The following is a 13,341-nucleotide window of genomic DNA, read 5'->3' as shown; positions in this document are numbered from 1 at the left end:
CAGGGGGAAAGCGATTCATAAAAGCACTGCAGCGCAAAAAATACCACCTGCTCTAGTAAAGACCGTACTGTACAACTTCATGTTCCTTTTATTTATTTAATAATAATTTTTTTTTAAATCATATTTTGATTCTTTTAAAGTCTTGTCACTATACTTTCTCCACCTTTTTTAGTTCCAGTTGTTTGAAGGTAAACAACAACTTAGCTTAATGTTGCTTTTGGTAGAAAAACTAGACCACAGTGTAGCCTAAACCATAAAGTCACTACTGCACCATATTTAGACTTCAGTTTTGAAGTAGGCTAATATTTGTTTCACAAGACTAAGAGTCCAACAGCCCTGTAACATTGAATTTTGGGGAAGCGTAGGCTACCTGCTGGGAATCGAACACGGGTCTTTCACTTTCACTCACATGACCTAAAGAGGTGAACAGAGCTACCGACCGACCGACAAAGCGATCCATGGAGCATTAAAGTCTGACCTAACACCAAAATGTGTTGAATAGAATGACAGAGGCCTAGAGGTCTGCTAAATGAAACAGGTTATTAAGATACTTTTATCTTTTTATTTTTATTTAATGGTACGACATCATCAACCTACACTTACTGTGAACACACATGTAAACAGACAACACATGTACACACATCCGTGCAAACACTCACAAATACACACATACAAACACACAGTCTGGTGCTGCCTGGCTGACAGACCAACAGGTGAACAGCGAGTCAGTGCATCAACCAGCTGTTAGGGGCCTATGGTAGAAAAAACACCTTTCCTTGTGACCTTAGGGCAAAAATGAAGCGTCCCATTAAAATGTCCCTTTGGATGAAAAAAGTGAGGGATTCATTGTTACTAGGGTGTCCCACAGTAGAAAAAAACAGAATTCATTTTCATTTTTCAGTCATTTTGCCCTAATGTCACACCAGATGGGTATTGGAGAAGCTCCAGTGCCCCTCTGGTGTGACATTAGGGCAAAAATGAAGCACAGACAGGGCCGGAGCCCCGGTCGCTCAACAGGTGGAGCGCGTACCGTTAAGGCAGCGGCACGGGTTTGAATCCGGCCGTGCCTCTGCTGCATGTCATCCCCTCTCTCTGCCCTGTCGGTCCTGTCAATCTCTACTGCCCTGTCAATAAAGGTTCAGTGTTTATGCCAAATAATATATCTCATTCTCACTTAGTGTAGTCTATGTTCACCACACACTACCTAAATACCTACTGCATGTATTTACCATGCTACTCCTGTATAGACAGAAACAGAAAATGTTCAATATGCCGCTGCTTTACTTTCCCAGCAGAGACAGAGAGCAGAGCAACAATATAAAACTACAGTAAAGCAGCCGACCTGCACACATGCTGTAGCAGTACAGTCCACAAGAGGGCGACCTCACTCCACTAAAACCTCCTGAACAGATCCATGACCTGAACACAACATGACCTGAACACAATATGACCTGAACACAGAGAAGAGCTGCTGGAAACTCTGAGCATGTCAACACTGTCACTGTTATCGCTCCACCGGTCTAAAGAGAGTTTTTTACAGTCTTAAATGTTTTGTCCCAGTTTTTGCTGCTTTGTTTTCTGAGGTAAAATCGGCCTGTGTCTTGGGAGTATAGCTTCCAAAATGGGTAAAATTGAGTAGAATAACATGTAAGAAAGGATGTACTATGAAATTCTTTGTCACATGGAAAAGTGGTTCCATGTGAAATGCTGGATCTTGGCTGTTGGAGCACTGTGACATAAAATCTGACTCTGCTCTTTCTTTAACATGACTTTGATTGTCAGCTATTTTGCTTTCTTATATTTTTGTATGTTGTTTGTCTGTGACTTTCATGTTTCTCATGATGCTGCTTTCTTATCTAGATCCACTTTTTTTCCCACCTAGGAATAAAATGAAATGGATTTTTGGATCCCATTTGCAAATCGTTCTATTCTTAAAATGGGTGAAATAATGTCAGTAGAAATGACATATGATGAAGTTATTACATAATTTAACACGTTACTGAAGTTTTAAAAATATTTTGCTAACAACCATGGCGTGGATGTTGTGTTCTCCTCACAAAGCCATGAAATGCTGAATGCTAAGTGAAGTCTGGTTGCAGATTTTTTTTTTTTTTTCATTGAAGTTTCAAAACATCAGATTCACCTGAAGTAATAAAGAAATGCAGAATAGAAGAAGCATGGAAAACAGAAAAATTCAATATTAATGCCTGTATGTAAAGTCATTACCTACTCACCTAAGACTGAAAGGGGGCGGGGCCAGAATACCTTATTTGGGCCAAAAAATGATGTCACGCTTTGAGAGACAATTTGACATGTTCCTTGATTTTCAGATGAAATGACTCACAACTTATAAAACAGCAAAACAAGATATTGGTTTATTTTAGGGCAATTATAATCACATTTAAATGAAAATACCAACATTATTCTCATATTAAGCTGCAGGTGTGTGTGTGTGTGTGTGTGTGTGTGTGTGATCCTGTCCAGAGTGAACTATCATTTCAGCAGCTGTCTTTGGTCAGCAATCTGAGTGTTTCTCTCTCCCTCCTCTATCTGACACAGAGACACTGAGGAACCAGACCCAAACCAGAACCCAAACCCAGGGTAGAGTGGTTCAGTGAATGTGGAGTGGAAGGTGTGGATGTGGATCAGTGTGTCAGAGGAAACTGTGTAGAAAGACAGAAAGCCAGCAGGCCAGTCCAGATACACTGCTACTCTGTCAGAGGAGGAGGAGGAGGGGGAAGGTACGACTGTTGGTCTGTTATTATTGTGACAGACAGAGTAACTGTTAGCAGAGCACTCCAGACTCCAGGAAGTTTCGTTCCCTCTAAGCCAGCAGTCACCCCCTCCTCTCCTTCTGATTCCTCTGTAAGTCACTCCTATATGAACCCCTCCTTCCCTCTCGACCTCCCAGTAACAGCGACCAGTCAGACCATTTCTACACAGCAGCTGTTCCCAGAAGTCAAATCTCTCTGGGTGATCAGGATATGGCTGCTCCTCTCTCACTGCCATCACCTTTCTGTTGTCTTCAGACAGGAGGAGCTTTCTGTGGGCTGTGTTTGGGTCCAGTGTGAGTTCACAGGCATCTGATGGAGAGAACAAGAATAGAATAGAATAGTATGGAATGCCTTTATTGTCCACACATGGACAATTTTGTTCGGATCAGCCACATACAAGACATACAGGGAGTTTGACATAAACAGTTTCTCATCTAATATACCTGTTCTGGTTATTTGTTGATTTATTGACAGTATGACAATTACTGTCTTATTATAACACATGATGTTATGAATGGATGTCACATACTGTGGTGTATATGGGCTTTCCATCTCAATAGTTGAGTGTTTGCTGCTTTGTTTTCATGAATCAAACTAAATACACACTTACACTTTCTCAGACCTGGTTTCAGCCACTGCACTCCACCATGGTCCACACTGGAGGAATAAACAAAGTCAGACCAGCAGATTATCTTTGATGATGGAAACATTTAAAAACCTTCCCTATGAATGATTTCCACTCATATCCACCATTAAACATGAAACAGTATTCCTCAGCTTCTCAGTGTGACAGAGAAAATGTATGTGACTCTCAGCCTTCTAGCAGACGTTGCCTCTCCATACCTGAGAGAGTCCAGTCTCCAGTGTGGATCCTCCAGTCCAGCAGAGAGCAGCTTCACTCCCAAGGCTCCTGGATGATTGTAGCTCAGGTCCAGCTCTCTCAGATGGGAGGGGTTGGAGCTCAGAGCTGAGGCCAGAGAAGCACAGCCTTCCTCTGTGAGCAGACAGCCTGACAGCCTGCACACACACACACACACACACACACACACACACACACACACACACACACACACACAGACACACACACAAGCAGCAAACAGCGACATAGTGTGGCATGGTGTGTTCCAGTAAAAAATAATATTGATAATCATCTCAGTTAAATTTTCCTTGATTTTGAAATAAAATCATCTCGATAACTTTCAATAATGTTCCTATCAGATAATTATATATAGGATAATTCTGGTTATTTTCAACCTGGGCCTTATTTTCCTAGTTTTTCCCATCATGACGGTTGATTGACTTCAAAATTTCATCGCTTTCTTCACTGTAGCTTTACGTAGCTTCAGTTAAACAAGAGCGCCGCTGTCCAACACACACACACACATACACACACACACACACACACACACACACACACACACACACACACACTCTCCAACAGTTAAACTTGTCTTCAAATAGTTGTGACTGAACACTTGTGTTTAGTTTACTGTGTTTACCTGTTCTCTGTCCTGTGTCTCGGTTTGCTATTTAAATTGCTTCCATCAGTGGCACTATAGCGACATCATAAATTGAAATGGCCATAATTCATTGGCTTTAAGTCTGATACACTTGACATTTTGCACACTTCATCTTTGCACAAAGACACAACATTACCTGACAGGATGCAGTTGTACGCCAAAAAACATGGCCACCATCAGCCACTCAGTTTTCAGCATCAATTAGACAAGGTTAGCATTAGTCAATCAGCGCATAATTTAATGGGAATGTGCAACTATGGACATTGAAGTACGGTGTAAAATTTGGAAGCAATCAGACATCAGGGGATGCTATAGTTAAAATTCAAATCTCTGACAATTAAAATGTAGAGATCTCTTGCTCTAATTTACATATAGATATGAAATGGATGTCAAAAGATTAATTAAACAACTTTCCCAATACAAGTCTTCATGCCAAATGTATTTGTTTTCCGCCGTTTTGACTTTCACCAAATTTGACACACAGCAGTCTGGACTACCCCTAATAAAAGTGCTCATGAAGGCTTTGGTGCACATGTGTCAGTAGATTGCTGAAGGTAACGTGGAAAGTTTGGTGGCATTTAGCCTACAGGTGGCGGTATAGCAATATTCTAACTTTTAAAATGACCATAACTCACTGGCTGTTAGGCTTTCAACATAGGTTGGACTCTCTCAAAACTTCCCTCTTTGTTTTGTTTCCCCCATCTGCCACACAAAAGTGTGTGATCTAGCGGTTAAGGCAGAGGTCTTCAAAGCACAAGATTATAAGATCAAATCCCATGTTAACACTATCCTCTCACAGCAGCAAAGTTGTGTCTTCAGGTCTCCATCTTGGTCTTTTCTATGTGGACTTGCATATTCTCCATGTTTGCAGTAGACAGATGCAAATGAGTGAGCAGAAAATAATATTGCAGGCTATTTTGACAAAATGAGTTAAATTTAACTGTAAAGTTTTTTAACTGCCTCATTTGTTCACGCAGATTCCATGATATATAGCACAAGAATTTCTTGATCTCCAAAATACATCAGCTTTTCAAGCCGTGCACTCGTCAAGTCATACTGTGGGAAATGCAACAGTTGACACTCTCTCCCACTGGCTCAGTGTGTAAGTCAACTGCCTCTGGAGGCAAGGATCATGAGCTCAAATCCCAGGTGGTGCAACTAAAAGTCTAATGTTTTTCACTTCCATTGTACCTTGAGTTGCTCAAATGACAAATAGTCACCTTGTGAACATGCAGTTTTGAGATACGAATACGAATACGAATACCTTTATTGTCATTGTACATGTACAACGAGATTCAGTGTGTTGTACCAAGCTACATAGGAGGAATAAAATATAGATATAAAAATATAAAAAAATAAATATACATAAAAAGGATAAAAAGGATAAATAGGCATGGAAGTGAAGTAAGGTATTATGCTTATCATGTGTGTGCATGGGTCACAGTCTTAGGTGTCTCTGGATGAGAGACTGAGCATAGGTCCTTGTATGTGTGTAGAGTTGTGACTTTAAAGGTGGTGGTAGGGGTGTGTCGGGTCATTGCAGATGGTGGTGGCTCTAAGGAGACAGCGGGAGATAGTGTAGATAGCTTCGAGAGGTGGCAGCTGGGCTACATGTACCATGTCGAGATGCCACATGTGAGGATGCTTTCAATGCTGCAGCGGTAGAAGGTGACAAGCAGGTCTTTGTTCAGGTTTACTTTCTTAAGTGATCTCAGAAAGAATAGCCGTTGTTGTGCCTTTCTTTACCAGTGCTGTGGTGTTGGCAGTACATGAGACATCCTCCGACATGTGAACGCCCAGGAACTTAAATCTTGACACTCTCTCCACCATGTCTCCATTGATGAGGAGTGGCGCGTGTCCACCTCCACATTTCCTGAATTCGATGATAAGCTCTTTGGTCTTACTGGTGTTAAGAGATAAGCTATTATCTGAGCACCACCTCGCCAGACACTGGACCTCCTCTCTTTAGGCAGACTCATCGTTGTCTGAGACCAGCCCTATCACTGTGGTATCGTCCGCGTACTTAACAATGGTGTTTGAATTGTGGGCTGGGACACAATTGTAGGTGTAAAGGGAGTATAGGAGGGGGCTTAGGACGCAGCCCTGAGGAGCACCGATGCTCAATGTTAGAGTGGAGGAGGTTCCAGGTGCAGAGGTGTTGGTTGAGGCCCAGGTCCCGGAGCTTGGAAACCAGTTTGATGGGGATTATTGTGTTGAATGCTGCACTGTAGTCAATGAACAGCATCTGGACATATGTATTTGGGTGCTCGAGGTGGGTTAGAGTGGTGTGCAGGGCAGTTGATATTGCGTCCTCTGTGGATCTGTTGGCACGGTACACGTACTGGTGGGGGTCAAGGGTGGCTGGAATAATGTTTTTTATGTGTGTCTGTACCAGTCTCTCAAAGCACTTCATTGCTTCATTTCCTGGAGTTCACACTGCAGAAAAGCAGCAGGCCCTGATGGAATTCCTGGACGAGTGCTGAAAGGCTGCGCTGCCCAACTAGCAGAGGTATTCACCTGCATTTTCAACATGTCTCTGTCACAGGCTGCTGTCCCCAAATGCCTCAAGACTGCCACCATTGTTCCAGTTCCAAAAGGTTCAGCCACTAAAAGCCTCAATGACTTCCGTCCATTTGATTCCGTCCGATTTTACATCCAAATGAGTTCTATTCCATTGTAGTGTACGAGTATGAAAAGGTGCCTATATTCCCATAAAATGAACGTCACTATGTCCAAGTCAGCCTTATTGCCAAGGACAGCAGACCTGCCAAGTCTCCAGACACTTGGTCGCATGAGAGCACTATTCTCTGCAAGCTCACAATAATAGTATGAATAGTATGGTCAATTTATGATAATGTCTTTCTCATATTTGGACAAATAAGCACCTTGTGCTTGGACCCCGTTCATTGCCACATGCAGCTGTATTATGTTTTTTATTTTATTTTTTTTATTCTCGCAATAAAGAACTGTTTTAAATGAAAGTTGACTGCTTGATCTATTCAATGTTTATTCAGGAGAAAAACTAACCCTTTAAACTTGACAGAAGTAGTGATTTTACATTGTCATACAACTATATAACCTAATTTTAAATATGGTAACATCTTCAGCCATATCTCCTAGCACTAATAGTTTTGTTTGTTTATTATTGAGGATTGCTTTTGCATGCTTTTGTACAGGTTTTGAAGAGATCCTAGCTCTCAGTGTAAACTGAACTTTCTCTTGCATTTTCTAGTACACTGCTCTGAAATTAGTTATGATAGTGCAGAAACTGTAATTGTCTCCAATATTAACAGTTGACCCAAGGAACAGGTTTGTGTTTTCATTTCAGTGCTTGACTCAATTTATGACAGAATTGAATTTAAGGTATCAACAACAGAGGCAGTAAGGAGAGGAAACAATGAAATATTCTCACAGACTAGAAAATAGCACCAAATGTTGGTATCTCAGCTGGTTTAAAAAATCACATCAGCAGGAAAATCTTACAGAGGACAGGTATTTTCACTGACATTAATGGAGCATCGCATTCGTTCAGGCAGAACACTGTAGTCATGCTGTGCCCAGCTGATCAGCTATCAGCTGTTTCATCCAAACAACTCTCCAGCTGATCAGTACCAGCTGACTCTCAATCACTAATTAAATTCAAACAAGTCAAATGAGGCAGTCGAATCTGTCAGCTCACACTCTCACTCTGCTGTTCATTCATGCCACTGCTGCTAGAGACCTGGTTGCTGCAAAACTCCCTCCACCTCCCCATCCTCCTCCTGTTATTGTCTGTCCATAGGATGTTGTGTAATCTCATGTACACTGCTATATATATATATACAACTGTATAACCATTTGAAATAAATGGTCTCAACTCCTTTGACACAAGTGTCTCTTACTGAAATGTGCATGTAAAGCAGAATTTAAACGGCCGTCTGTTGAACAGTAACAGTAATACTGACCTGAGAGTTTCCAGTCTACAGTGTGGACTCCCCAGTCCAGCAGAGAGCAGCTTCACTCCTGAATCCTGCAGGTCATTGTTACTCAGGTCCAGCTCTCTCAGACTGGAGGACTGGGAGCTGAGAACTGAGGCCAGAGCTTCACAGCTTCTCTCTGACAGCTGACAGCCACTCAGCCTGAGGAAGAATTAGTGATGAATAATAACTTTAAAAGTATTTCTTTTTTCTCTCTTGTATAAAAGTCATATATTGAATCTATTCAGTTATCTATGCACTTACACAGCTTTATTGGAGGCTTTGACCACTGGCAGCAGCCTCAGAAGACCCTCCTCTGAAGCAGAGTATTTCTTCAGGTCAAACACATCCAGCTCTTTTTCTGATGACAGTAACATGAAGACCAGAGCCGACCACTGAGCAGGGGAGAGTTTGAATGTGGAGAGACTTCCTGTTTTCAGGTACCGTTGGATCTCCTCCAGTAGAGAACGGTCATTCAGCTCATTCAGACAGTGGAACAGATTGATGCTTCTCTCTGGAGAGGGATTCTCCCTGATCTTCTTCTGGACATACTGGACTGTTGCCTGATTGGTCTGTGAGCTACTTCCTGTCTGTGTTAGCAGGCCTCGTAGGAGAGTCTGATTGGTCTCCAGTGAAAGGCCCAGGAGGAAGCGGAGGAACAAGTCCAGGTGTCCATTTGGACTCTGTAAGGCCTTGTCCACAGCACTCTGGTAGAGGTGATTTACCTGAGATTTGTCTCTGGACATTGATTGAGGTTCTGACAGTACATTGACACCAGAGTCGATGAATGAGACAATGACATAAACAGCAGCCAGAAACTCCTGAATGCTCAGATGGACAAAGCAGAAAACCTTGTCCTGGTACAACCCACACTCCTCTTTAAAGATCTGTGTGAACACTCCTGAGTACTCTGAGGCTGCTCTGATATCAATGCCACACTCTGTCAGGTCTGCTTCATAGAAAATCAGGTTCCCTTTCTCCAGCTGGTCAAATGCCAGTTTTCCCAGAGATTTAATCATCTTCGTGCTCTCTGTAGTCCAGAGTGGATCTGTCTCAGCTCTCCCATGATACTTGACATTCCCCTGTTTGGACTGAACCACCAGGAAATGGATGTACATCTCAGTCAGGGTCTTGGGCAGGTCTCCTCTCTCAATGGTTCTCAACACATGCTCCAGAACTGTAGCAGTGATCCAACAGAAGACTGGGATGTGGCACATGATGTGGAGGCTTTGTGATGTCTTGATGTGGGAGATGATTCTGCTGGCCTGCTCCTCATCTCTGAATCTCTTCCTGAAGTACTCCTCCTTCTGTGGGTCAGTGAAGCCTCTCACCTCTGTCACCATGTCAACGCACTCAGGAGGGATTTGATTGGCTGCTGCAGGTCGTGTGGTTATCCAGAGGCGAGCAGAGGGAAGCAGTTTGCCCTTGATGAGGTTTGTCAGCAGCACATCCACTGAGGTTGACTCTGTAACATCAGTCAGGATCTCGTTGTTCTTGAAGTCTAGAGGAAGTCGACACTCATCCAGACCGTCAAAGATGAACACAACCTGGAACTTGTCGAACTTGCAGATTCCTGCTTCTTTGGTCTCAATAAAGAAGTGATGAAGAAGTTTCACCAAGCTGTACTTTTTCCCTTTCAGCAGATTCAGCTCTCGGAAAGTGAATGGAAATGTGAACCGTATATCCTGGTTGGCTTTGTCTTCAGCCCAGTCCAGAGTGAACTTCTGTGTTAAGACTGTTTTCCCAATGCCAGCCACTCCCTTTGTCATCAATGTTCTGGTTGGTTGATCTCTTCCAGGTAAGGGTTTAAAGATGTCTTCACATTTGATTGGTGTTTCTGGTCTCGCTGGTTTCCTGGATGCTGTTTCAATCTGTCTGACCTCATGTTCATCATTGACCTCTCCACTCCCTCCCTCTGTGATGTAGAGCTCTGTGTAGATCTGATTCAGAAGTGTTGGGTTTCCTGCTTTAGCAATCCCCTCAAACACACACTGAAACTTCTCTTTCAGATTGGATTTGAGTTTACGCTGGCAGATGGCATCAAGAGTTTCTGAATGAACAAAGAACAAATAACGTTAATGAGTGGATGTTTCGGTAAACATGAGAAATGTGAACATTTCCTGGTAATTGTATATCTCTACTTCATGGCATCTATTCATCTCATCACTGGTGAGTGGACAACCAGGTCCTGACTATGTGTGCAGCTCAATGTGAAAGGCAACTGGTGTGGTGCTGTTTTTTTCCCAACGTGCACCACTGTCACTGCGTATTACACTCACATTAGCAAATTAGTCATTTTACCAGATTATCCAGAGGCATTGTGCTCAGTTACCTTTTCAACCTTGAACTGAATAGTGCCATGGCACACCATACCCAATTGGCTGTCCGGAGTGGCTGTCACTTTGGGGGGTGGGCTTACACGCAGTCGGTAGTTGTGAAAGGGGGGTGTGTCGGAGTGTTTGGGGGATCTTCACTACATGTGTGAGTGTGGCATAGGGGGGGGGAGCCCACGAGAGATTGCAAGGGAATTCTCCTGTGTTTTGTGAGTGACGAGAAAAGATCACGGACAAGAAGTGTTTGGCCTCTCCCAAAAGTTTTAAGTTTACTTTAGTCTGCATCTCATGTGTTAACTAAATGAACTGTCAACGGAGCGCTAAGGCGAACCGGATTCTGTGAACGGAGGAGCGTGCTGGCCGGGTTTCATGAGCTGGAACTGCGCCTATCTCCTGAGCGACTTCGGGTAATCATGTATGCACGGGTAGCCTGGCCCTGGAAGCCCTTAGACAAACGCTGTGGTCAATGTCATGCACAGTTTGCCCTGGGTTTGGTTTGCTGTGACAATAGGTTTGGCAAATGTTTTTCCATCATGTTAAACCTGTTAAAAGCCTCTTACTGCTCTGCAGAGAGTCAGCCAGATCCTCCTGCTTCATTCTCCTCAGGAACTGCAGTGTGATCTTCAGAAAAGCCTTTCTGCTCCTCCTCTGCTCTTCCTTCTCACTGCCCACCACCTCCTCATCCTCCCTCTGCCTCTCTAAGCATTCTGGGTAATCTGGACTCAGAGCCCTCTGGAACCTTTTCAGCTCGTTCTTCACAAAGGTGACGATGTTCTCCTCAAGCAGCTGGAACAGAATAATATATGAATTAAACTTTCTTATTAAAATCATGGAACACAACATCAGATCCATCTTGCATAGACTGAAAGTCCACTGGTCTAAAGAGTGCTGCATGGAGACTGAATGTTTGTTTTGCATTTCACTTGTTGGTGAAGTAAAGGTGGTGTTGTGCATTTACACACCATAAATATGGAGTCCAGGTCTGTTTGATGCTCCTGGGCAGACTGACCACTGGGAGACTCTGACCTCTTCTGGTGGAGTCTGGGACACACACACACACACACACACACACACACACACACACACACACACACACACACACACATGCACACATATTTGAAATACTTCACTTGAATTTACTCATTCACAGATTAAAATGTTTCAAGGTTCTACAGTGATGGACACTTAAAGGAATAGTTCACCCACAAATAAAAATGTTGTCAATATCTTCTCCCCCTCATGTCAGTTGAAACACTGGTGAAGTTTGTATGTCAGTATAACACACAGTGATCTAGCTGGCACAGCTTCATATCAGCCTTCTCCAAAACAACTGTTTCTTTAGAGTTCCAGAAAGCCATTCAGTTCAGCCAAGACATAAAATTACTGCAAACAGCAGAATGCAAGTGTTGTAAAGCCAAACGATTGCACTGTGGGTCCAAAAGTCCAATATTTACCTCATTATCTCCTAGATTTTTCCCTCTCTCAGAGCTCTGGTCGCTCTACAGAGATTCCTGCTGCCTTCAGGTGCTGCTCGTCAGCTTGTACTTCTGAGTTTTACAGTCATAAATACAACTCGTCATGTATTCAAGTACTTTTTAGACACGAATAAGAAAATTCACTCTGAAACAAAACTTGCTTTTTGGTGACTGTTTTAGAAACCAAGTGGTACAAAGCTACTTTGTGCTGCAAAGTTTATTGGCTACAAGTTCAACAGAGTGAGAATGTCACATCTTGGCATCTTGGGTATCATGTAAAATTCAACTTTGTTCCATTTATATCACTTTATTGGGTCGCTCAAGCGTGCTCTGCCCATAATTACAATATTCCCAGCAGCATTTGAAGGCAGCATCTGCTTGCTACTGTTGAGACGGTTGTTGCAGTGCAGAACAAGTGATAATCTAGGAGATCATGAGGTAAATATTGAACTTTTGGACCTAGAGTGCAATCATTTCGCTTCAGAGTCAGTTTGGAGTCATGGTTTATGGTCATTTTTTATCTTTTTGGAACTGTAACAAAATGGTTTCCATCCAGTTGTTTTGGAGAGGGCAGCTGCGAAGCTGTGCCAGCAAACTGGCTGTGTGTTATATTGACATACAATACATCATGCTGTGGGTATACTGGAAGACACAAAGGATCGCCATCACACAGGAGTGTTTACTGGCTAACAGTATGAAGGGCCAGACCAATTTTTAACTTTTATCAATAGAGTGGTGTCCATGTTTGAGCAGAATAGGGATACACATAGACCGTTCACTCTTCATGGACACATAGCTGGGTACAGCAGAGTCTGGTTCCCAGGTGTGAATATATTACTGTATGCATGTGAAGAAGAGTGATGCTGAAAAAGAGCATGCATGCTCAGCAAATGTTCTCTGCATTAGTAATAGTTAAAGCATGAATACAGTAACATTTTAATGCTAGTAACAACTTACATCTTTTCAGAAGAATGGTGTTCATCTTTAAAATTAATATCGACATCCTTTGACTGGTCGCTCTTCATGGACACACAGCTGGGTTGAGGAGAGTCTGGTCTCTCCTGCTGGATCCTGGTAGACAGAGAAGAAGAGCACTAAGGCAGAACATTCACTTTTTAATGAAGCAGCCACAGCAGCAGGTGGATACCCAAGAACTACCAGCTAGGTCTAAACACAAAAAATGTCAGCACAGCAAAATAATAATAATAATAATAAGAAGAAGAAGAAGAAGAAGAAGAAAGTTTCCCTTTTCTCACTGAATTACTTCTCCTCTTTCCTCATGC

The 13,341-nt window shown here is 42.7% G+C and overlaps 3 protein-coding genes across 3 annotated transcripts in view; all 3 read right to left on the bottom strand.

Moving 5' to 3' along the window:
- Positions 1-13,341, bottom strand: part of LOC139641204 (protein NLRC3-like) — a 77,817-nt gene that overhangs the window by 63,039 nt on the left and 1,437 nt on the right. The window lies entirely within an intron of this gene.
- Positions 2,377-13,341, bottom strand: part of LOC139641206 (uncharacterized) — a gene marked incomplete at its 5' end in the record, with an annotated part of 50,787 nt that continues 39,822 nt past the window's right edge. The window contains 4 exons of the mRNA XM_071515493.1: positions 2,377-3,083; positions 3,385-3,431; positions 3,618-3,791; positions 8,239-8,412. Of these exons, the coding sequence (XP_071371594.1) occupies positions 2,494-3,083; positions 3,385-3,431; positions 3,618-3,791; positions 8,239-8,412 (985 nt within the window). The remainder of the gene's footprint in view (positions 3,084-3,384; positions 3,432-3,617; positions 3,792-8,238; positions 8,413-13,341) is intronic.
- LOC139641199 (protein NLRC3-like) lies at positions 8,419-11,435 on the bottom strand. The gene is made up of 2 exons (XM_071515483.1): positions 11,147-11,435; positions 8,419-10,300 (listed from the first exon to the last, which is right to left on the bottom strand). The coding sequence occupies exons 1-2, from the start codon at positions 11,433-11,435 to the stop codon at positions 8,511-8,513; spliced, it is 2,079 nt and encodes a 692-aa protein (XP_071371584.1). The 3' UTR covers positions 8,419-8,510.

This window comes from Centroberyx affinis, unplaced genomic scaffold, assembly GCF_046629955.1.
Source record: "Centroberyx affinis isolate AG114_WGS23_722 - 3 ecotype Tasmania unplaced genomic scaffold, CSIRO-AGI_Caff_v1 ptg000355l_1, whole genome shotgun sequence".
In the NCBI taxonomy this organism is placed as follows: domain Eukaryota; kingdom Metazoa; phylum Chordata; class Actinopteri; order Beryciformes; family Berycidae; genus Centroberyx; species Centroberyx affinis.
Note: the sequence above shows the minus strand (reverse complement) of the source record. Positions and strands in the feature narration are given on the sequence as shown.